This window comes from Lissotriton helveticus, chromosome 7 (assembly GCF_964261635.1).
Source record: "Lissotriton helveticus chromosome 7, aLisHel1.1, whole genome shotgun sequence".
Classification (NCBI taxonomy): domain Eukaryota; kingdom Metazoa; phylum Chordata; class Amphibia; order Caudata; family Salamandridae; genus Lissotriton; species Lissotriton helveticus.
In genome coordinates, this window is record NC_136068.1 from 1,829,204,696 (window position 1) to 1,829,229,790 (window position 25,095).

The window sequence follows — 25,095 nt, forward strand, 5'->3', positions numbered from 1 at the left end:
TTAGCATTTGGAAAATGAGCCACGTGGGCTTGAAAGTGTTAAAATGTTTGTGTATTTTGAAGGTTGAAAATACTTGTTTTAATTCCTTCAAAGCTTAACACACATATGATGAATATGCATGGTATTTGAAACCAATTAGCATTTTGAGTTTTTCCTTGCTATTTTCAAATTCATGTAGATTCACCTAGGGGGCCCCATTAAAAGTGTGGTGGACACAAATATTTTTTTGTTGTAAATTTGGTACTGTGTGTTGAAACGTGCAACAATTTAGAGTAGCATAGCAGGATTGTTTTTCTATTAGTATCTCTAGTTTTGTGCTGATCCATCATGGGGATTAAATATTTAATTTCCTAATCACGTTGGCTGTATTTGATGAATCCGCATGAAATGTGGGAGGCATTTGGCAAGTTAACCCAGCACAGTTATTGTGGTTTTGTACAGATCCAATGGAGTCGGGGTGGGCGACTTAACCCCTTCCGCGCTCATGACGAGCTCAGCTCGTCATGAGTTGTGCCGCTCGCACGCTCATGACGAGCTCAGCTCGTCATGTAACGCGGTAATTTAAAAAACGCAGCGCGCAGCGGGAAAACCGCAAGCGCGCATGCGGTTAAAGGAGGTACCAATAGAATTGATTAAATAATAACTATGTTACAAAAAACAGTGGTCCCTATTCGTGGACACAATGGTATACTGAGCTGATAATCACACACCTGATAAGTGTTATGTCTTTTGTCCAGCCGGACAAGGAATTTATTTAACAATTTTTTTAATAAAAACTGAATGAACACATTAATAACAAGTGGGCACAGCCGTGACCCACAACATTCAGACAAAACAAAGAACAGAATGGTAAAATGAGCAAAGCAAAAAAATATGTCTGTGTACTTGTAGTCAGTGTTACAGACAGAGATTGTTATAACCACACCATTGTATTTCACAATATTTTAAATGTCATATTGCATACGGGGTTTTTTGGTCGACGACGTTTCGATGCCTAAGTTAAATGAGGGGCATCATCATCAGGACAAAAATATAGTCATTGTTGTCTTTAAATATTACACTGCCTTTTAACGCAATTACGTATCGCATCAGGCAATTCAACGGATCAGCAGATACCATGAACAATGGAGGAATCGGTACTGCAGTTTCCAGCTTGGAAAGTTGTCTGGATTGGGAGCATAATAGCTCGATATGCAGAAGGCGGCAGCGCTGTGGCGGACGGTGGGAACAGTGTTGCTGGATGTGCATGAACATTGGCAGAGACACAGGAGGGGGACATGGGAAAGGGCATTTAAAGGGAGAATCAATTAATTGTTCATTTGTTAATAAATTTGACAGTGCTTGCAGGACTTGCAAGAAATTTGGCACGTTTAGCAGGTTTAGAATTCTGTTGATAAGTTAAGTTTTGAGCAGATCCAAAAGAGTGGCCAATGATAAATGGATGGGCCAATAAATATTTTATTCACTAATAGCTTTGGTGCTGTTTAATTAATCTGCATGATAACAAATTAAGCCCAGTTGAAGATTAGCATGACTCCTGCAGTTCAGACATTGGGCCAATGTTGAAGAAGAGCTTCAGAAATTCTTACATGGCAGACCCAGTTGATGGGTCTCAGGCCACAGGCCCTCATGATTTATATGATAGCGAGTGACAATGGTGATTGTGATTATGAATGGAATCGCACCAAAATGAGGCTGGAGTAGAAATGAAAATCAGGCAAAAATGTTCAAACCAGCCTCATGCTGCAGGAGGCCATGACAAGATGAGGGCTGCTTGCGGCATGGTTGGGTCATGGCAGCCCATCCTATTCTGACAACAGCCCCCTAATCTGCCAGAGAAGAGAATGGCCAGTCTCAATGGCGTAGTTAGACATTTGGCCGCCATTGGCGGTCCCTGCATTTGCCGCCCTGCGGCAGCCGCATGTAAGAGTGAGGGGGGGATTTCTGCTGATTCCTGCGTTTGCCGCCTGCGATGGCCACAGGTAAGAGCCTCCAAAATGTGGGTCACCCGAAGAGAGCCACCCCCTGTGCCAATGGCCAGTCTGACTCTGCATGGAGGGAAAATAGTGGAAATGAGAAGCAGACAGTCTACCAACCACCTGGATGCCATGGTCAAACCACATGCAAAATGTATAAAACAGGACAGGAATGCCCTAGGGCTAGACTAAAAAGGGCATTTTTGTAAGAAGCTTTAAACATAGGTGTCAGGATGGTTCTGTCTTCAAATTATAGAGCGCAAATGGTTCCTAAAAACACTGAACAATCTGCAATCTTTGACTGTCTCTGGATAGGAAACATATAAACAGAGATCAGTGATTGGTTCATAGAATTCTAGCCAGCAGATGCACATGGATAAAACATTTAAATAATATATTTCCACTTTTTAGCATGAAGAACGAGTTAGCAATGGTGGAAACATGGAATGGGGAATAACTTCTAAAGAGCAAGTTGTATAGCTTACAAAAATGGGGGAAAATGACATAAGCCTAATTAGATAACACTCATCCGAAACACACAGGTGCAGAGAATCGGACAACCGATGGTTTTAATGAAAGTTGGAAGTTTTTCTCTCAGAAACTGAAGTGTAATTCCTGTGATTACTACAGTTTCTACCAGTGATTGAAGTTTCAGTGTGAGCCGCTCATCCTTTTTAAGTAAATTTGCGAAACAAATGCAGCCAACATTTCCGAGAAAAAGTTTTATGTTGATTCAGGTCAAAACAGCACATCCATTTTCAGAAACAACTGCAACTCACAATCAATTCTTGACAATGTGCTTGATAAATTCTTCCAAAAAAGGCTTTGCTCATATATAATAGTAACGTTACACACCCCCAGTTTCACACTGAATCGATGCATCGGGACAGGCGAAGTAGGACTGAAGTAGGGAAAGGTATGAAAAAAACGGAAGCGATAAAGAATGTCAAATAATATAACTAATAAAACTATCAGATACAGAAATAGGATGAGAAACAAGGGGTTTCAGGACAAAACACACAGACTTAAAGCATTGCCTAGAAAACGAGCAACTTCAGGACAAAGCGGGCAAACCTATAGAATTTTGATAAATATTTTAGAAGCTTTTCCCAAAAAATGTAAGGTATGTCCATCAATACTTGACAAATAACAGAACGTGCTTACCTTCCTGGTACTCTTGAGAGGTTAAGGGTGCCCTCTTCGTCTTAGAAAATCTGACGTCGACGTATGTGAGGTCAGCCATCTCCAGGCTATGTGGGAAAGAATTTCTCTGACTGTTGTTGCGCAAATACTGTCTTCAGATGTGACCAGCACATATGTTTTCCTTCATCTCTCAGACATGGGCAGGAAAGCAACTGACGAGGCCAAGAGGAGGTCTCGTGTCATCTTCTGATCAAACAGGAAGGGTGTGCTCTGCCTGGGTGGGGGAGGGAGAGGGTGATTGTCACAGTGTGAAGAAGTGCTTGTTCTGTCTCATGTAAAACACGAATACAGATGAAAGCAGCCAATGGGTCAACTTTATGGACTTCAGGTGTCTCTCTCTGTGTGGAAGAAAAGGTAGGCTGTCTAAGAATTTGTAAAAGAGTGATCCGTCCTAGAGGTTTGGCCACCACTCCTTTAGGATATGGTCTACAGAAATATGGTCATGGTTTTGTTCAAACAAAATTAAGTGATCTTCTATCAAGTCGCATCCATGGGTTGATTTTTGTATTGTGTAACTCTTGCTATAAAGTTTCAGTGTCAGCTTCACACAATGGGTGATGGACTCTAGATCATCTACACTTTCTCCATTCTTGACCTTCCTCCAGGAGCCCTTTGAAGCATTGCTTCTTGTTTTCAGTCTCCAGAGTCTCCCCCATAAATCACAATTACATACTGCTTCCTGGCAAAGATCCCAACTTTCCTGCCAAATTCATGGATTACTCTGCCTCCTCCCTATAAGAGGGTCTTCTTCACTGATGACTTCAACATTTGGGCAGATGACATCTTAAACTGGCCTTTATAAATGTGTTCAAGCTCTCACTCACAACAATGATCAATCAAAGCGTTTCTGTCCTACTTCCCTCTTACCAGAAACCCAGCTATTTTTTTCATTTTTAAAATCATATTAAAGAACAAGAATATTTGACAATCACATCGAATTTTGAAGAACATTAAACACCCATGCATGATGTACAAATTTCCCTTCACAAAGAAAGTGGTCACAATTTGAGCACTGATTTTTTGCAAATGGAAAATAATTTTATGAGCCTACCTATATACTAATATGTCAGTTCACAAAGTTCGGAATCATAGTGAGTTGCAATCTGACCTACATCATCAGTTTGGCTGGGTTATATGTAGGGGTCTTTGAGAACTTGACGGTTCTGGATACTAATGGTCCTTGGGCTTTACAACTGAGGATGTGGCGATGTAATATTGATGACGTCTTGGTGATTTGGAGAGGCGACAGAACATCAGTCGTCCGCTTTTTAGAGTGGTTAAATGATAAAAATCCATTCCTCCATTTCACCTCGACCATCACTAAGACCAGCCTCCCCTTCCTGGACCTGGTGATAGAGCCAAGTGAGGGTGCTCTGAAAACCAAGGTATTCCACAAGCCAACTGACAAAAATGCCTTGTTGGCATTTGAGAGCTTCCATCCCCGATCCCTATGGGAAAATTTGCCGGTTGGCCAGTTCTTTCGAATACGTCGGAACTGTTTGGATAGAACTGACTTTATTGTGGAATCCGACACCCTCGCGCAGAAATTGCAACAGAGGGGGTTCCCTCCCAGGGTCATCAAAAGAGCTAGGAAACGGGCACTAAATGCAAATTGTGACTCCCTCCTCTCCAAAACTATCAGACCCCAATCCAATAAACTGGTTTGTGTGTCTACCTTTAATACAGCGTCACAGCAGGTTAGACTTCTAGTATTAAGGAACTGGAAAATACTGAATTCAGGGGACATGAGAATAGAGAGACTCCTCTTTTCGTTCAAGCGGAGCCAGAACCTAAAAGATCTACTTGTACACACAAGACCTAGGGACTTGGCGGCACGAGGGGCACAACTACTGTGGCAGGCTTGCCCAGATTGATGGGCCACACACGGTGTGGCTCATGTAGCGCTTGCCACCTCACGTGCAACACCCAGTCTATTGATCTCGGACTCCCAACACCCTGGGAACAAAGATCCCACACCAATTGCAATTCTCAGGGGGTCATTTATTTGATCACCTGTCCTTGCAAGAAAATGTATGTGGGGATGACGAGCAGGAAGGTGCGAACGAGAATTACGGAACATCGAAGAACAATAAGGTGCGGAAAATCCAATACAAAACTCACAGCACACTTTCTAGAATGGAGACACACTATTGAAGATCTGAAATGAACTGTCATAGAGAGAGTACCATTAGGGAGGCACCAGACGGATGACCAGAGAACCTTGCTACTTCAGGAGCAAAAATGGATCTACCGTTTAAGGAGTCACTTAGTTGGGCTGTACGATGAAATCCCGTGGCAGTCATTGGGAAGACAGTAGAGATTAACATTGGGGAGTCCAAAATATAAGAGTTACTCATAGTACCTTTATTGAGTGCACTACCTGTCCTTTATAATCACCTAATTGTATGCCTTTTACCTCCGCCCGCAGCACTTCTACTGTAGGGCATCAGCAATTTTTTATAATAATCGCTTTGGGTCCCCACTGGAGTAATTAAAACAGCACCTATATATTACGGGGTAAAACTATATTCCCCATCACCCCACATCCATCTGTTCCCGTGGGAATTTAATATCAAAATAACACCTGGACGACATGGGGAAACGCCACGAACATTACCGCTAAACTACATCTCCCGTCATTCCCGGTGTTTCATGTGCCTTCTTCCTCCGCCCGCAATACTCTTGCAGATGGGCACCAGCAGATTTTAAACAATCTATTTTGGGTTTACATTGGCGGAATTGTAACAGCACCTGCATACCATGGGGGAATTTTATGTACAGAATAACGAACTGTACTTTCTATTATCCCTAAATCCGTTTGTTGCGGTGCGGGATTAGTATAACTCCTGGAAGACACAGGAATTGCTAGGAACACAATAGCGAAACTACATTTTCCATCACCCCCATGTCCGTTCCTTCCAGTGCGACATGACGCCCCAGGCCAGGCCGGCCGATCACGTGGGGCGTGAGTAAACACAATTCAGGAAGTGAACAGCCCTTTTAAGATCGAGAACACGACTGCCTTCACGGTGATCCGGATTACAGGCCGAGACGGCAGGGCAAGCCCACGGAACAGTAAGTAGATGAGAGGGGGAAGGGGCACCACTGGGAGCGGTAACAGGTGCCTGAGGCCGTTGTTGTGTTGTGTTGGTGCTACAAGCGCGGACTAGACTATCTGTCCGGCTTTTGCGTATAGGGGTTTACCATCATATCCTTTTCTTTAACTGTGATATAGGTTGTGCTCCTGGGATACCCTCCTGCCGGACACCAGTTTGAGTTTATACATTTTATAAACTCGGTGAGTACTGATGCGGGCATAGTTGATTACACCCGACTTTATAACAACGTGAGACAGAGCTGTGTGATTTGGGGAAGAGACGAGGTGATATGCAGTGTGTGTGTATTTATGCAGGATTTTTTGTTAAAACACCAGTAATAGTATTTAATGAGTGTTTTGGATTCCGATACCCGAGGGACCATTCTCAAACCCGGGCCAGGAGTCAAGAGGGTGCATTTACACTCCCCTGACCGCATAGGGAACCTAAACAGATGGTTTTTGAAGTATAGGCATGAGAAGAGATCACCTGGGTGTGTAGCATGTCTATACTATCTCTTTTTGTTCTCTACCAGTTAATGTTCTCCCTGACTATTGGGAACACTCTCCACATGTGACAAAAGGAGCTAGGATTCAAGTAGACCGGCTCTGACTTCGGGGCATACTAACCGAAATACGGCGGGGCTAGAAGTGGTACTGGAAGCGACATCAGTCCTGAAGAAGACCGGGGTGACCTTTCGAGGCACAGTAAGTCGGTCGAAACATGTTGACCATAGCAGAACCAGGAGGGAAGTCTTGAGAAGCCTCATCTTCTTATCAAGACATTACCCATCCTTTTTCTTTTTAATCCTGGTGGGGGAACCTTGGAATACATTTTTTGGTTGGTATCCTTAAACCAGTTTTAAATTACTTCCTATTTGCTGCACTTTTTTGTCGCATCATTAGTTTCAGTCACTTGGTGATTTGCACTGCTCTATCACTTTGTATGTTACGTGTATTATGTGTTGAGTTCTGTGGTCGTACGTTGTGTGGTGTGGAATTTATCATTTTTTCCCCTCCCTTATGCTGCGCCCTGAGTGTGGCTACACCAGGGCGTATTGTAAGCAGGCCCTATGATGAAGCATGTCACATACCTCGGCATGTGAGTGAGGGCAGTTTTTTCAAACAGATGAGTTTGTCTGTTTTGTTATAAGTTTTGTCTTGTGCTCTCCACCCCCCGTTGTGTGTCTACATCATCAATAGTCATGAGGTAAGTCAACTCACTACAACTGGATGCAGTTAGAAGAATAGTCGACTCCTGGGTCGAATTTTATATTAGCCTGGCCATATTTCAAATTAGATAGTGATATGCTTCACTGAGTTGGCACGATGATACTTATTCATTGGCTGGATTGGCCTTGAGAATGAAACACTACTGATGACTTTTTTCCAGCACAAAGCCAACAAGCAAACTGGCGGACATCTTGAAACCTGGCAAACACTTCTCTGGGGTGCCACACTGCCCAGGCAGCCCTTCTGGCTGGCACCACCGGCCTATGGGGACATGGTTTCCTAGACAGACGCCTTGGCCTCATCAGCCTCAAACGGGGGATTACAGGTGCCTTAGACTCCTCTTTGGGCTGAGACCACCATGCCCTAGTACAGTGACCCTACCCAGGGTGTGGAACCCTGGCCTGTGGGGACCAGACCTCTCAAGCGAAAGCCATGGCTTTGCCCACCTCTCATAGGGCATTACTGAAATTGTTTAGCCTTCATGAGTCCCAGACTCTTCCTTGGTCTGACGCCACCCTGCCTCTGTACCTTCGCTGGTGGCTGGTCCGTCTAGGGGGTCCTGTATTCGTTTTACACCCCAAAAGGACACACTAGTGCTCACCAGTCTGCAGGCACTATGCTCCTGGTGGGGATTGTCTCCCAAGTCCATTGGCTAAGGTTGCCCAGGGTTGGTACCTTCCACCTTACTGGTTCAGGACAAAGGGTCAAAATTAAGGGCAGCAATTCAGGACAAGAAGTCAAAATTCTGGAAAACACTTCGGGACACAAGGTTTGTTTTACAGACACATCGGAGGAGGTTGCATAATTGTAAATACGTAATCCCATCTATATCGAAACATATTCATCCATTTGCAAACCTACCCATCATGTATCCTTCCATCCATCATTTCACTAATCCATCTCTTCATTCACACTTTCACTCATCCATCTATCTCCTCTTTTACCCTGTCCATCTGTACATTCATCCATCCACTCTTCCAAACATCCACCCAGCCATTTACCCTTTAACACATCCAGCCTTCCTTTCACTTACTCATCCATCCACCCAGTCAGTCATCCTTCCACACATTTCCCTTTTCAGTCTTTCATCCATCCTCCCATTCTCTCTCCATTGACCCTCTCACTTAGCCTTCCTTCCTTCCATCCATCCACCCTTCCTTCTACTCATCCACTCATGAATCCCTCCATTGACCCAGTCATCCATCCTTTCACTCATCCATCCACACATTCACTCGCCGATCATCCTCCCTTTCACTCATCCATCCATATTTTCTCTCATTATCCATCCATACACCCTTTCATTCATCCATTCAACCTTTCACTAATCCATCCAGCCATCTATCCATCCCTTCACTTACTCACTCGCCCATCTTCTCATAATAGTTATGAGCTGAGCCTTTGTCAGCAGAGTTGCATACAGAAGAGGCTAATCAAGAATGTCCCCTTTCACCCTTGCTGTAGTTCCTAAAGCAAGGGGTGGGGTGGGGTTAGGGTTCACAATGCCCCTGCACATAGGCAGTCTGGAAAAGTGGAAGTCATGAGTCATGCATGATGCAAAGTGCCATGCTGTGAGGTGACTGCGACATGGTGTTGTTTCCAGGGCATTAAGCGGGATGAAAAAAAGGGGGGTGTCTCTCCAAAGGGGGTGTTTGATGTAATTAAGGACGTGGCATAAGACACCTAAGCTAAAAATCTGTGCTTAGTGTAGTGTGCCGCCGGACTGGTATTTTGCCTCTTCTGTCATTGCATCCAGATATATAACACAACAAGTAACGTTCCACCTACAACAAGCCAGAATTATTGGCTTTGTCAATGACTGTTAGTTGCATAAAATAAAAATGCAGCAACCATAGCTTTGATGAATATAATATTGAAAATGTACTTTTCTAAAAGGATGAGACTGATAGAACTCTAGACCCTTTTTTTTCAACCTGTTTCACCAGCTTCTTTGAATGAACTGAATTCTCACATTTTTGCACATTCCTTCCATCTGACAGAATGCACTGCCCTTGACCATGGCAGGTGGAAGCCGCCACATACAGTAACATTCCAAACTGACCCATTGTCATTCTGTATGTGGCAATCAGCCACAGACAGAATGACAATGGGGGTGTGTGGCTGCTCTTGTGCTCCCAGGAAGAGTGTCCCATCAGGGAGCTGAGGCTTCATGCAGGGAATAGTGGGGTTCCTTGAAATGCCCAAATTTACAGACAAAAGGCGACCGTGAAAGGGATCCTCATGGACAACGGACGTGAGGTCCAAATTACGGACAGTCCGTGAGATTTATGGATGGTTGGTCACCCTAACCTGCAGGGTTATGGGGATACGGAGTATTCATGAGGGCACTGGCAGAGGTGCATTCTCCGCAACAATAGAAGAGAGAGGCAGACCAAGGAGCAGCCAGCACACCCCACGGAATGGCTGTTGCAGAAATGTGCTGAGTGGAGAATGGAACACAAGGCAGGATCCAGTACTAGCGCCACCTGTCCACATTCACATTGGTCAGACAAATGGCCAGGCACATGCTTCCAGGCTTTTTGGCCTGTGCTCTACTAGACAGGTTCCACAAAAGGCAGACACTCAAGTCAGACTATCCAGCTGGGTGAAAGCTCCATGCAGTCAATCATTAAACAGGCCAAGTATGCCCTATGAATCAGAGCACAGTGTTGGCTAAACTGCCGCAGAGAAGACCGCCTTGCGCAGGTATGTAAGATTTGCATTGCTGCCTGCTCTCAGGGAAGGAAGGCATAAGAACAAAGGCACATCGGACAGGGATGGATGGCAGCTGTGGACTGGGCCCATGGAGGCCTGGTGCATGCCGGCACCCGTTCTTGCAGTACCCGGGGAGAACAACCAGATGGCAAGGTGATCCACAGCCACTTGGTCCTACTAATGTGGAGGAACGCTAGTTGTTTTTCTTGTAATCTGTGCACAGAGATGGTAATTTGAGAAAATGTGTCTGATCTCCTGGAGTTCTGGCTGGACTCTAAGATTCAAATGAGTCCCTATCAGGACTTCCAGGGCAACCTGGCAATCTGCCGCCATGATTCATTCCTATCGAATGCACAAGCAGATGGTAGGCTGAGCACAACCAAATAGCTGGGCTTGAAGAGAGGCCATCTGGGGGCTTCATGTCTTATTACTCAGTTTTTGTCTGCCCTTATTAGGGCCAGTGGCTCCAATAAGGGTAAGCCATGGGCCTGGTTCTTCTTTGTGCCCCGGGTGTGCCTCAGGCATTGAACTGTTCAGAAACCCCACAAATATCTGACCCTGGGCCCCGGTCAGAGCTTTTACTCCAAGCCAAGCAGGGGAACCCTGCCTGGATCTGTGAAACCCCATCCTGGTCGCTTTGCTATATGTTGGACCGGGTAAGGAAGTCCAGGCTGGGTTCTTCCACCCCAAGGCTCAAAGGAGTTTTGGTCCAGGGTTCCGTCAGAGCTTCAAAACCCAGTCAGATAAGGAAGGCTTTTCCAGACCAACTTGAGTCTGTCCCAGTATAATTAGGACTTGAAAGGCCAGGAAATGATACCCAGGGACAGTGGTCCTATTCTTAGGCCTGCTGGACCTCTGACCCCGGCCTGATCAGAGCCTCTTAGCCTGGACAGCTAGGGTAGACCTTTCTGGGCTTCACAGGCTGGGAGGGTAGGCCTTCTCAGACGAGTGGGACCCTGTCCTGACACTTAGGGACAGGGCACAATGGAGAACATAGCCCAGGATGGGAGACTTCCAAGCTGGGATTGACAGAGGCCTAACTCAGGGCCCAGTCAGAGCTTCCTAATTTGGGCATGCAGGGGATAACTTATTGTGCGTGCAGGACCTTTTCCTTGGCACTTTGAGACATGCAGACAGGGCGGGTATACCACCAAAAGGCCTGTCGGAGCTCTGACCTGGGGCCCGGTCAGAGTGTCTTTACCCATGCAAGCAGGGGAGGCCTTCCATGTCCTAGGTGCTTTGGGACACAGCATGTCAGATAATGGAGCCCAGGGCCTGAGGCTTACACCACCACACCTGCTTGCGGGATCTCATCTCAGGCACGTTGTGATACCATTGGCCAGGGTGAGGACCCAAGGCCCTGGGTCCTCACCCTCCACTCACCAGAGATTGATCTATTCTTCTAATTTGTGCACACAGATAGCTGGACGGAGACATTCACCAGAAAGTATCCAGCCTCTTGGAACCCTTATTGGGCTTGATGCATCAAATGAGCTCATTGGCAGCTCCAAGGCAGCTCAAAATTCTGACCATGTAGTCATTGGAAGGAATTGACATGTTGAATGGCAAATGTTGCCCAACCCATGTAGGCATAGTAAAAAACCTCCAGTTATAGTTCAGCACAACCCTAATTCTGTATGAAGTCAACTTTTTTTAAATGCAGTCCTTTTACTTAAGCAAAATGGGTCCACATTTAAAAAGAAAAGGTTTCCTTTTGTTTGCTTGTTTGTTTGTTTGAGTCTTGGCAGTGGTCCCATGGACCACTGCCATCTCCTCAACAGTTTTCTTAACATTCACAAAGGTAAAGGTATTTCTTTCAGGTGTCCTTAAAGTTTCAATATTTTGAGACCTGATTTCAGTCCCTTGACAAAATGCTATTTGAAAGGGATGCCCTAAGCACACCCCTTCCAAATTTCAATTAATTATGTGTTTCTATGTGCAATCCTGATGTGTAATCCCATATCTCATATTAATTTGTTCTCAACATTTTACCCTTGCATGTTTTTCATAAAAAAATCTGATTAAAAAACGTAGGATCTTTTCAAATTACAGACACTTAACCAAAAGGGGTTGTTTTCTTCACTAGCTGCTCTTGTTTGAACACGAGCTTTGAAGGAAAGATAGTAAATAACAAAATCCTAACTCCCTTCCAGTGCCTAATTTGAAAATAATAATTGCCAGGGCTCTCATCAGAAGCCCAATGCAGCTTGCACCACCTGTTTCTCCGACCATTGCTGCCAGTAACAGTACCAACACAGCTACTAACCACCACACACCTACCAGTGTGACAATTCAGACTGTTGTCTGCCCCATAGCTATAAGAATGTATTGTGCCACGAGTATTAGTCATTTTTAATGTATTTTGGATTAATACAAATATTTTCTTGTGTTGATCTCTAAATTAGGGACGTCTGCCACATGGTGGTGACAATTAAGTGTCAGTGCTGATAATTGAGTGCTGGTGCTGAGCACCGGAAACCACTGGCACAAATTAAGCACTTCAGACTAACTTAATTACTAGTCCATCTAATGTTGATTTTCTGTAGACATCAATCTGCCCAAAAGGTAATTTTATACTTCCACAATTGATAATGCCTCAAATTCTATGAAGAAATTATTGAAAGAGAGAACAGACATGAAGACCTCTTTGCATCACCATTTACGATGAGATGGTTAGTGTATCGGAATTTAGATCTGCTTTGGGGATAAAATCCCCTGTGTCTGATTTCCTTCTTAAAACCATTAAGAAAAATCTTCTATCTAAGTGTATTTACATCAATTCAAATTATTATTATTATTATTATTATAATTAAATTTCTAAAGCGCTCAGCTACCCGTAGGTTTCCCGGCGCTAAAACCAAAAACTGAGAGGGGAAAGTCAGAAGAGAACTGTTTAGATATTAAATAGCCAGGTCTTTATCTGTCCACGGAACCTGAGATAGTTAGGTTCAGTGCGTATCTGAAGGGGGAGAGAATTCCAGAGTGAGGGGGCCAGCCAAGCAAATGAGCGGCCACCCATTCTGGCTTTCTTGATTCTAGGAACTGACAGTAAGTTTTGATTAGAAGATCGGAGATTGCGAGGGGGATGGTATGATTGTGCCAAGGGGTTGAGATAAGAGGGGGCTAAGCCAGAGTTTATTCTGTGGATGATGCAGAGGGCCTTAAATTTAGTCCGATTTTCAATTCGGAGCCAGTGCAGGGAACGAATGGCATTGGAGGTAGGAGAAGTGTTAGGTAATTTGCAGAGAAGTCGCGCAGCCATGTTTTGAACTGTCTGCAACTTACGTGTCACCTCTTTACTGGCTCCCAGAAGAAGGATGTTCCCGTAGTCCAGTCTTGAGGTAATAGGAGCCTGGACCACTGTCTTCTGAGTGTCCAAGGGAAGCATCCAAATGATTTTTCGCAACCACTTAATGGATGATGATTAGTGTATGATGTTTTAACCACATGGTTCTTCATAGATAGTTGGTTATCCAAGGTGACGCCAAGGTTGCGAGCGGTTATGGATGGAGTGGGTAAAGGGCCCATTTGTGAAGGCCATTGCCTGGGTTCCCATAAGGTGGTGTTGGGACCGAACAGAAGAACCTCAGTTTTGCCCCCATTTAGTTGTAATTTGTTGTCCAACATCCAGGCTGCGATGTTACTCAGACCTGTACGGAGGGAAGAGGATGAGGAGTGAGAGTCAGAGGAAAGGGAGTAGATGATCTGGGTATCATCGGCGTACGAGTAAATAGTGAGCCCAGCTTGCTCTGCAATGGTAGCCAAGGGTCTGACATACAAATTGAAGAGCAAGAGGCTCAGGATGGAACCCTGCGGTACCCCGTACGCCGATGTAAAGTTTTGAGAAGCAGAGGACGAGGAGAAAACTTGAAAAGTGCGATCTGAAAGAAAACTAACAAACCAGTTGAGAGCTGTGCCGATAATACCAGATGATCTGAGGGCATTGATAAGGATGGCATGGGAAACCGTATCAAATGCGGCACTCAGATCAAGTAAAATGAGTGCCACGGTTTCACCCTTATCAACTCGGCCCCTGATGTTTTCCGAGACCCCTAACAGAGTGGATTCAGTCGAGAAGCCACGTCTGAACCCAGATTGAGATGGATGTAGTAGTCCACTAGCCTCAACATGGGTTGACAGTTGGGAGTTAATGTGTTTTTCCATAATTTTGGAAAAAACTGGAAGAAGTGAGATTGGGCGAAAATTAGATGGGATACTAGGGTCTGCATTAGGCTTTTTTAACAGGGGTACTATCATTGCATGTTTCCATGCAACGGGTACTAAAGCTGTGTTGAGGGAGGTATTAAGAAGATCCACAATCAGTGCAAGAGAGGAAGGGTCAAGTTTGTTTAGTACATGGGGAGGAAGGGGGTCCAGAGGAGAGCCGGATTTAATTTTGCGAATGATATCAGATAGAGTCGTGATGTTAAATGGCTCCCAAGTGTCGATCAGAGGAGAAGAAGAAGAACTGGTATCACGATGAGTTCTGGAATCACAGGAGGTCATGGGTAATGGGGGAGTGAAGGGAGTATGTAGACCTGAAGTAGAAGACGAGCCCTCTAGTGTCAGTTGTTCAGTGAGTAAGATAGAAGTGGGTGGGTAAGACAGGGAAGGGGAAGGAGCAGATTTCTCGAAGTTGGAATAGATGGTATCTATTTTGGCTACAAAGAATTCGGCCAATGAATTACACTGCGCAGCATCTAGGCTAGGTTGTTTGGGTTGACACCGAGCGCCCGACAGACTCTGAACAACCTTAAAGAGAGCTTTAGGGTGGTTTTTTGCTTCAAGAATAGTGATATTAACGTGCTCCACTTTAGCAATTTTACATAATGAATGGTATTTGCATAAAGCGGTTTTATAAATTTGTTTTGAACAAGGATCGTATTTTAAGCGCAATTTACGTTCAAGATTTTTGCAGTTGGTTTTTTCTGCTTTTGAGGCAGCTGTAAACCAGGGTGCGGGCGGATGGTGAAAGTTATATTTTTGCATACGTTGGGGTAAATACACCTGCTCTGTCGATAATTTTTAGATTTTAAGGAAAACAATCTTGTTCATGCTAAAATCTCTGGGATCTGGGATCAAATCAGGGAATTTTCACATCTACACCGGCACACCCAATTTCATATTTGACTCGGCCTACTCTGCAACTTATCAAATTGTGACAAGCCTCAAAATCCTCTCAGTTTTGTTAAGTCAACTGGTGTGAAAAATATGTGTGATTTGTTAGTAGTTATGCACAATTTGTAAAAATACATTTAAATTTGCATAAAATGGTGCAAAATGCAAAACTGAAATTTGGCACTATACTACTGTGGCTGGGATTCTGCTCCTAAACAGAACAGTTCACAGAGACTTGGATCCTCAGTGAATTAGAGTGTGCCAAAACTCACCTTAGTAGCCAAAATCCCCTACCAGCCTAGCAATCAGTGTCTCTTTGATTCTTCCATAACCCCAATGATTAGACAACCCAGAACATGGAACTTAGATTACCTCAGGCAATGTGGAACACATGAACACTCTTTTGTTGTACTCTCATACCAGTCCAAAACATGGAGTAAAAAGAGACACAAGCAAGTTTGAAATATTTATTTCTAATGCCGTGTTCTCATGCGCGGTATCTTAGCTAATACAAGCAGACATATTATAAGCAACAAGATTATCAGCATAGTTACTATTCCATAAATTACAAAGGGAGAAAGCATGTTACAATGCTAAATGAAACAGGTTTAGAATATACCTATATTTCACCCGTCCTTGCTAGTAGATTATTTAATATCTACAGAAGGTCTCTTGGGATTACAAGGGCGTCCCCATTCCTCTGGTCCTAGCAGAAATGGATCACATCAGTTTCTGCAACAGCTCTCTGCACGCAAATATTCTCCAAGTGTGTGCGACCATGCCTACGCAGTGCATTATTAAACGCGCCAAAATCAGAGTTGGCCGCAGCTGCATATATGTTATGTCTAGAACGTGCGCTGATCAGTCCGAACAACAACCAATGTGTTGAAATACCTTGAAGGCCTCAGCACTCACTGTTCAGACAAAGCTTACCAAGCAAGGCTGCTAGTATAGAAAAACATTATTCTCATGTGAAGCAAAACACTAAGCTTAACTCTAAACATTTATAATAATGTATGCCATTGTGAAAAGAGGCTGCAGAAAGGAAAAAATTACGTTTAAACTTATAATAAGCTCATGTCAACTTAACACAGTGTAAAGGCAAGGCTCATCCCCATGACACGACATTTTAGTGCAAAATATGTCCTCACGTCCAAGGATGTATTTCATGCTAACAAATAGTGTTAAAAGCACAAGGGCCACACACATCAATCCTTCACATTTTGCTCATTCATAATATTCTCATATGCTCAAGATAACGTTTAGCAATGAACAGCACATAATTGCAAGCTGTGACATAATAGATCATTTCAAGTAATTTGAGTAACAAGCATAATGTAAAATGACCAAAATTATGCAGGGTTAAACCGATACAAAGAATATTTCGCCCAGATCTAGTCAAGACCAAATTTCTCATTCCAGTCTCATTCTGTTTCGAATAAACCACAACACATCATGACAAAACAGAGGACACACAGCTGTTAATGACAACAATTTTAGATGGGGTATGAGCTGGGTTATACAGGCCCACGGGGCATGAAATGGGCTGATACATTAAAATCTGTTAGGAACACCCCATGTAGTTGAGGAAAAAATGAACAAAGAAGTGCAAGGTGTAAGAATGGCCAGGCCATTCAATGACTGGCTCATGGACAAGCTTATCATTTCCTCTATTGGCCCGGTACCAAAGAAAGACAAAGGACAATATAGATTCAATTCAATTCAATAAACTTTATTCGATCTAATTTAGAAAACATATATCATCAAAGTATACATGTTAAAATAATACAATATTCTTCTTCTTATACAGTAAAAAATTAATAAAAACCATCAATTAAAATTTCAAGATTCAGGTTACAAACCTGAGACAATGGGGGTATAGGGTTAGTCTGAGCAATGAACGCAGTAGAAGGTCGAATAAAGTGCTGTAGAGTCCCACTTACCATATTAATTCATAAAATGAATACATGTATAATACAAGTCCTGTGTTGCATCGAGCCTGTTTCAAGTAATCTTCATATTATTTTGGGAAGTCAAATGAATATGTAGCAAACGGTTAGCATGCCTTTCCTGTTCAAGTGAATATCTCCTTCACTTACAAGCCCAAAGGAATGAATCTACGCAGAAACATACAAAAGGATCATGGTGTTTCTTCATGAAGAACAGTGGACATGACATTGCTTAAAAGTGTACTGCCATAGAAGTGGTATGATATATTTAGCTCTCTGTTCCTTAAAAAAATTGCAGAAGAAAAGGAAGTGAAGGTCAGACTGGGTGGATAGATTATCACATGGGTAAGTAGTCATGTTGCTAAAAGCATACTTTTCCGGTGGAAAGCCCAACATCAAAGGAATTTAGTTTAGACAGAACATTAAAAGGATGAACCTGTGGTGCAAGTTCTGTACCACATCCAAATACGAGTGTTCACCCTCTGTTAAAGGTAAAATCAAGTAATAAAGTGTTACAGTTGTTTTTACCTTCTGAGATTCCTTCCTTTCATAGGCTAACTTTGCTAAAAATAATGCGTTTAGCCTATTTTTTGGGAACCTGGGTCATGAACCCCAGGTTTACATACAATTCGGGGACTCATAACAAGTACATGGTCAGTTTAATGTACTCTAGCCAGGGAATTTTTTATGCCTTATCCAGTGATAGACAGTTTTGTGTGATGGTCTGATTAAGGTCCACTGTGTTCCTGTTCCATATAGAGTGCCAGAGCATGATCGGGCCATGCTCGCTATGACAGACACATAGGACACATCCAGCATGAACAGTGTGACATAGTTTGAGAATGAGGGAGGGAGAGAGGCAATCCTCTTGAGGAACCTATTTTCCATCTTCCATAGGGAGTCAGTTAATACTATGCCCCAGACTCCTGCCCCATATGTTGTTGCTGAGATCGTTTTGGCATTATAGATCTTTTTTATTGTTGCTAGGAGCATTGAGCCCAATTTCTTAGTAAAATTAGAGACTGCCGGCAGAGAGTGCTCCATTGTTTGTGCCCTACTACCCCCCATGCGTGACCTGGTTTGTTTAGTGTCTAAGCAACTCCCAGGTATGAAAATGTCTCCACTGCAGATATTTTACGAGTCCCAATATGGAAGGATGGAATAGTTTTAGGGGGAGTTTGTCCTGATACTGATAAAGGTTTTTGACTCGTTTACTTTAAGATCCAAGGATGACATGAAACTCAAGTAGGTGTCAATTAGGCATTGGAGTGCGAAGCCTGTCCTTGCTATAAGGACGGCATCGTCCTCATAGGCCAGGATTGGTAATGCACCTGAGAGAAAGGAAGGAACATCAGGTGTACACCTCTTCAAGGCGGCTTCCACCCCATTTGTATAGAGTGAAAAGGAAAATTTTGATTAAATCAGCACATCACGGCTGGAAGGAGTATCAGTGAATGACTACATTGCAGATGAGCTGTCTGCTGTTGAATATTCATCAGTAGAAGTGGCCATTGATCTAGTGAAGCAGGCGGGGGAAGAAGCCTATATGGCAAAGAGAGACATAAAAACAAAATACGCCTTTCATTTATTGATGGTGCACCATCAGATTTTGATTTATTGGGCATTCAACACAATGGTATGTGGACAAGGCATTGCTGATGGGCAGTTCTGTTTCATGCCCTGTTTGAAAGGTTCAGCTCATTTTTGCATTTGTGACTGGATGGCAGAAGTGACTTCCTATTTGGATGATTTCTTCTATGTAGGCACACCTGGCCCGGTGGGCCACCAGCGAATTCTGGTAGGTTTTTAAGAGCTAATGGAATATTTAGGGGTGCTATTGATGGCTGAAAAGATGGAGCTATCATTTCTTGGGGCACAGATCAATTTGATGAGAATGGTGGCAAGTCTCCCGGGTGACAAGGGAAGGGCGATAACATCTTTGGTTGATGGGATGTTGGCAAAAAAGAAGGTGCAGGTTTGGGAAGTGCAAGTTATGTTGGGACATTTGAATTTAGCCTGCAGAGTACTACCCACGGGCAGGACTTTCTGCATGAGGCTAGGTTTGACCTTGTCAGGACTGACACTTCCACACCATAGGCAGAGGGTAACAGCAGAGATCAATGAAGATATTAGAATGTAACGTTGTTTCTTAGAACACTTCAATGGCATTTCCTTGTGGTGACGGGGGTGAAAGCCAAATGGGTTGTCCACATTTTTTCAGATGCAGCAGGTGGTGATGGATTTGGTTTGTTTTGGTAGGACACTGGAGTGCATACCAGTGGCTGGACAAGTGGAAGCTATGCAGGAGGAGTATAGCATTCCTGGAGGTCTTTCCCTTGACAGTGGCTTTAGATTTGAGAGGTGACAGGTTTGTGAACAAAAGAATGCTTTTAAATGTGGACAATATGGTGGTGGTGCTGATTGCGAACAGACCGTCAGTAAGATATGTGAAGGTCCTGAAGGTACTGCAAGTGTTTGTATTAGGCTATTTGTGGCATACTGTAGTTTTCAGGGGTAGGCATGCACCGGAAGCTGACAATGACATTGCAGATTCCTTGTCTCATTAGCAGTGACAGAGGCTCTGTCAGCTTGCTTCGGAAGTAGAAGAAAGGAAAACCCAGGTGCCAATGAAAATGTGGCAGATAGGCGCATGAGGATGTTACAGCTAACAGTAGGGTCATTGCCACAGTCCAGGCAGCAGGCACATGCCAAGCATGGAAGGAGTTTCTGGAAGCTGGTCATGTATGAGAGGGAAGGAGGAGGCTCAATGAAGGAGCGGTGACAATGCTCTCTACTTTATTTTGGGAGTGATAGAAAGGGTTATTTGAGAGTCACGATTGCTGGTAATTTGGCAGGTATTGCATTTTTTGGCAAGGGGTGTGTGCCAATAGCTGGTGAGTTGGGGAATAGACTACTAGAAGGTTGGGCAAGAGAGAGAGGGGCAGGAGGGAGGAAGTGAAAGCCATTTGTATAGCCAGAACTGGGAAGGATATTGGAGGCACACCCTAGCATATGTAGAATTAATAAGGAGGTGGTCATTGTTAATGACATGGAGGTTCTTTGGGGTGTCTGGTGTATCTGAGTTACAGCATGGAAGGAGAGGAGGGGACCTAGAGTGGGTGGATGTGAAGGACACAGCAAAACATGTCAAGATTTATCTGAAAAAGTAAAAAATGACCAAAGGCAAGAGAATGCTAATATTGTTGACACTTTACCCAAAACAGAATTTGTGTCTGGTATATTGGTGTTCAGTACGGAGAATGTTTTAACTTGAGGCTGGATCTAAGAAGCTGGCTTTCCAGGTTTGGACATTTGCGTGTCAGGCTGTGGAGAGGTTGGGTTTAGTCGCAGTAGGGTGTGGGGCACATTCTTTCAGACTAGGGGTGGTGATGGAGGTAAACATAGGGGTTGGTCCAAAAGGCAGGAATTGGAAATGGTAAAATGGTTGTTGAAGTGCTACAGGAGGTGTGCGAGGGAGGATGGTGACGTTGGATGATAATTATGTCTTTTTTTGTGCAGTCTAGTTGTGGAATGTTAACTATGTAATGGGTGATAAAGTGTGATGCCTGGCCGTAGGGTGTCATAGGGGTTGTAGCTGAATAAACACCTCCATTAAGCAATTCACAAGTAGTCCCTGTGTTTGATTACAACATATTTTTTACAACGACTCAACCACACAGATCCTATGTCCAGACCATGATGACAAGTGTAATTCAAATCAATGTGTTCAATACTGGTAACTTATGAGTGCACTATTTACCGCTTTACCTTTACCGAGGGAAGAGGTGTGGCGCAGCGGCCAGGGCGACTGACACCGGACACTGGGGATCACGGTTCGATCCCCGGCACCGGCGGCAGGGGTCTGCCCAGCACCATGTGACTCTGGGCAATAAATAGCTCGCTTAATCTTCCTGCCGGCCCGCAGCGCCGGGATGCCTTTACAAATACTGGATTTACATTTACCGCTTTGAACATCAATAACAGGTACTACTGTTACGTTTGTACTCTCACCAGCAGCAAGTGTCTTCCAAAGATTAATATCAAGTGTGTTGGAGAGTGTGAAAAATGTTGAATTTGTCAGGACAACATATTAATCTTTGGAGGAAGCATTGCAGCACACAATGAAGCATTATATGAAGTCTAATGCCGGATTACCGAATACGGTTTGACTGCACCTAAAGAAAAGTGCAAGTTCTTAGTACAAGAAGTTGAGTACCTAGGGCCATATGTAACAAGGCCAAATGGGTTTGCAAACTCAATTTCGCAAAATGGTATGTATGAAAGAATTTGGGTGCAAAATAAGGAATCGCAAAATTTGCCATTCCTTATTTTGCGATTGCATTAAAGGAATAGCAAGTTTTCGATTCCTTAAATGCAATGTATTAAGCAAAAAAAAATTCCAAAATGCCCTTAAGGAATCGCAAATTACCACCAACTTCTAGTTGGTGGTAAGTTGCGATTTCCTTGAAAAATGCACATTTCAGCATTTTTTCAAAGTGCCATGTGACGCACATACATGCCCTTAGGGCATGTATGTGCACCACATATGCACCCATACTTATTTCAGGGGTGCAACATGGTGTCCTTTGGACACCCCTGCACCCTTGAAATTATTCTCAATTTGCGATTAGCAAATAGCGAATCGCAAATTTTGAATGAATTCCCATTCCTTCCTATGGGCCAGGAGGCCCATAGAAATGAATGGGAAAGTCTTCCTTAATTGCGAATTCGCAATTTGCAAATTCGCAATTAAGGAATATCAAGAAATCACTAAAAAATTGAATTTTTCATGATACATACCATTTTGCGATTCTGAAATAGCGATTACTTAAAAATTGCTATTACAGAATCGCAAAATGGTTCCTTGATACATATGGCCCCTGTAGTGTTGCTGCAGCGGGGCGTACCACTGCAGCACACGCCCCCTCCCACTTGTTCCTGTGCCTCCCCCCCTGGGACGTGCAGGGTCTTTGGTTTGCCCCTAACGTGAGCGCCGTTGCGCTCACGTATGAATAAATAGCCCAGAGCCCTGGGCGTGGTCAGTAAGTAACTAGCCACCACCTCAACCACATGTGTCCCAGTGTCTCCATTATTCAGGCCCACACCGGGACACTACATTGGCGACGAGGAGGTCTGGCCCCCGCTCATCGCGTGCCTCATCGGACCCGTGGCCCTGTCGGTCACCCACGCCTGGCTCGCTGCCCCGCAGCGCATCCTGTCGGCGGCGCGCCTCCTGTCTGCCGCAGCCGCCCAGCAGCTTGGTCCGCGTCTCCCGTCCTCACCTGGCCCGCCTGTGCCCCAGCGGGGTTCCCGAGTGCCCCGCCTGCCTCCGGCGCGACGTCCGGCCTTCCGGCTGCCTGTGCCGCTGTCCGACCCGCCCACGTGGCCTCCGCCAGGTACGGGCTGCTGCCTGCCGCGCCTCACGGCTGCCCCTGTGCCCTGCCTCCAGCTCTATCCTGCCGCCCGGAAGCCTGCGGCCCGCTCCCTGCCCGCCGCCAGCCTGCCCGTCATCCCGGAACTCCCGCGCATGCGCAGTTCCGACGGCTGCCGTCTCTCACGCTTCTCGCGTATCGGCGGGAACGGGAGGGTGCCATTCCTCACGCATCTGGCGGAGTGAGGCCTGTGTGTTCGCCGGAAGAGCCTCTTTCTTCCTGTTGGGCCTGGGCGACCCCGAGGGACCTGGTTCTGCCTACAGAGTGCTAGGGGTGTATCCCTTCTCCTCCTTCCAGCTGCCAACATGGCCACTGTGCCCCCCCTGGAGCCCTTTTCTGTCACCGGCACGCCTCCCTCCCAGGCTTCTCGCTGGAAGAAGTGGATAGAACGTCTGGAGACCTACTTTATTGCGGCGGAGGTCGCAGCGGAAAGACGCAGGGCGATGCTCCTACACCTAGGTGGGGAAGAAATCCACGACATCTCCAAGGAAGTCACTGAAGGCGATCCGCCCCTCACATATGCCACCCTGCGAGACGCTATCACCAAGTATTTCGAACCTTTCACCAGCGCAGACTACGAACGCTTCCTGCTCCGACAGGCGCGCCAACTCCCTGAGGAGTCAGTTGATGTGTTCTACGCGCGCCTCAAGAAATTGGCGAGCACGTGTACTCTCCCAGACGCGGAAGACGAAATTCGCGCACAGTTCATTCAGGGGTGCGCATCTCTGAAACTGAGAGAGAGAGTCCTCGAAACAGACGCCATGCCGATGCGAGAAATACTGGCCTTAGGACGGTCCAAGGAGCTCTCCAAAGCCCGGGCGGCCCACATGGAGCCGGGCCCAGCCGTCAAGATCAAGCAAGAACCAGTGTGCGCTGTCCGGACGCAACGTCCAGATAACCGGTCCAGGCCGCAGAGGACCCCCCAGCCCCAGCACTCCCAGTCTACCCGGGATCGAAACTGCATGTGGTGTGGGGGTACCACTCCGCACAAAGGAGCCTGCCCAGCTCAAGGGAAAATCTGCAGTGCGTGCGGCAAAGCCAACCACTTTGCCAGTGTCTGTCTGTCGTCCCAACGGAAGAAGCCCAGCGGCCCACCCAGGAGAGCGCGGCAGGTGGCGCCACTCCCGGATACGTCACCCGGCAGTGACATGGACGACGACGACGAGGACGCCGCATCTGTCCACGTGGTGCGCATGCTCAACTCCCTGACGCCTGCTTCCTCGTCCGAGCCGATGTGCACAGTCCAAGTCCACGACCAGGCCACCCGAGCTCTCATCGACACCGGGGCGACGATAAACCTCATGGCTGCCAGTGTATACCGGGACCTAACGGACGCTCCCGCACTCCACCCCACCAGAGTGCAAGTGTTTGCCTACGGAACTCGGCGGCCCCTACGCCTGTGCGGAGTGTTCAGAACCACCATTTCACATGACACCCGGCAGCTGCAAACAAAAGTCTATGTGTCCCAAGAGGGGTCAGGGTTCCTCCTCGGTTGCAAGACGGCCCGTGAACTTGGACTTATACATTTCGCCCTGACCGTACAAGCTCAGAGCCTGGACAATCTAGTCACTGAACACTCCTCACTGTTTGAGGGCATCGGATGCCTCCGTGGACCCCCTGTCCAGCTCCACATTGACCAATCTGTAGCCCCAGTAGCTCTGCGACACCGGCGGATAGCGTTCCACCTCCGGCCCAAGGTAGAAGCCGAGTTGAGAATGCTGGAACAAGCAGGAATCATCGAACGTGTGACCGGGCCCACCCCGTGGGTGTCCCCCATCGTAGTGGCGAAAAAACCTAAGCAGCCCGACGCGGTACGGATATGTGTGGACATGCGTATCCCCAACCTGGCCATTAAGAGGGAACGCCACCTAACGCCCACCATTGACGACATCATCGGAGAACTCGCAGGGTCCAAGTGGTTCTCCAAAATGGACCTAAGATCCGGGTACCACCAGATTCCGCTCCACCCAGACTCACGCCCCATCACCACATTCTCGACACATGCTGGCCTGTGGAGGTACACGAGGCTCAATTTCGGCATCTCAAGCGCCGCCGAAGTGTTTCAGAACATTATACACAATGTCCTTCAAGGTCTCGTCGGGGTACTCAACGTGAGTGACGACATCCTGGTGCATGCCCCGACGCTGGAGGAACACATCCGGCGCGTCCACGCAGTGTTCGATCGCCTCAAAGAGAGAGGTTTGACTCTTCACAAAGACAAGTGCGAGTTCCTGCGAAGAGACATAAGCTTCTTCGGGTACAAGTTCTCCGACCAAGGGGTAGGCCCAGACCCAGAAAAGGTCCGAGACATCCACGACGCACCCGCCCCCACCTCAGTGACCGCAGTCCGCAGTTTCTTAGGCATGGTGACCTACTGC

At 45.7% G+C, this 25,095-nt stretch overlaps 1 protein-coding gene and 1 long non-coding RNA gene across 3 annotated transcripts in view; one reads left to right on the forward strand and one right to left on the reverse strand.

Annotated features, from left to right (window-relative positions):
• The window catches only part of LOC144767742 (natural killer cells antigen CD94-like), a 121,923-nt gene extending 118,590 nt beyond the window's left edge, over positions 1-3,333 (reverse strand). For both annotated transcript variants that reach the window (XM_078651128.1, XM_078651127.1), the window contains exon 1: positions 3,141-3,333. In XM_078651128.1, the coding sequence (XP_078507254.1) occupies positions 3,141-3,219 (79 nt within the window). In that variant the 5' untranslated portion in view covers positions 3,220-3,333. The remainder of the gene's footprint in view (positions 1-3,140) is intronic.
• Positions 3,334-6,153: 2,820 nt separating this feature from the next.
• LOC144767745 (uncharacterized) lies at positions 6,154-6,939 on the forward strand. The gene is made up of 3 exons (XR_013598330.1): positions 6,154-6,254; positions 6,415-6,477; positions 6,810-6,939. It is a non-coding gene; the product is annotated as an uncharacterized LOC144767745 (long non-coding RNA).
• Positions 6,940-25,095: the final 18,156 nt, after the last annotated feature.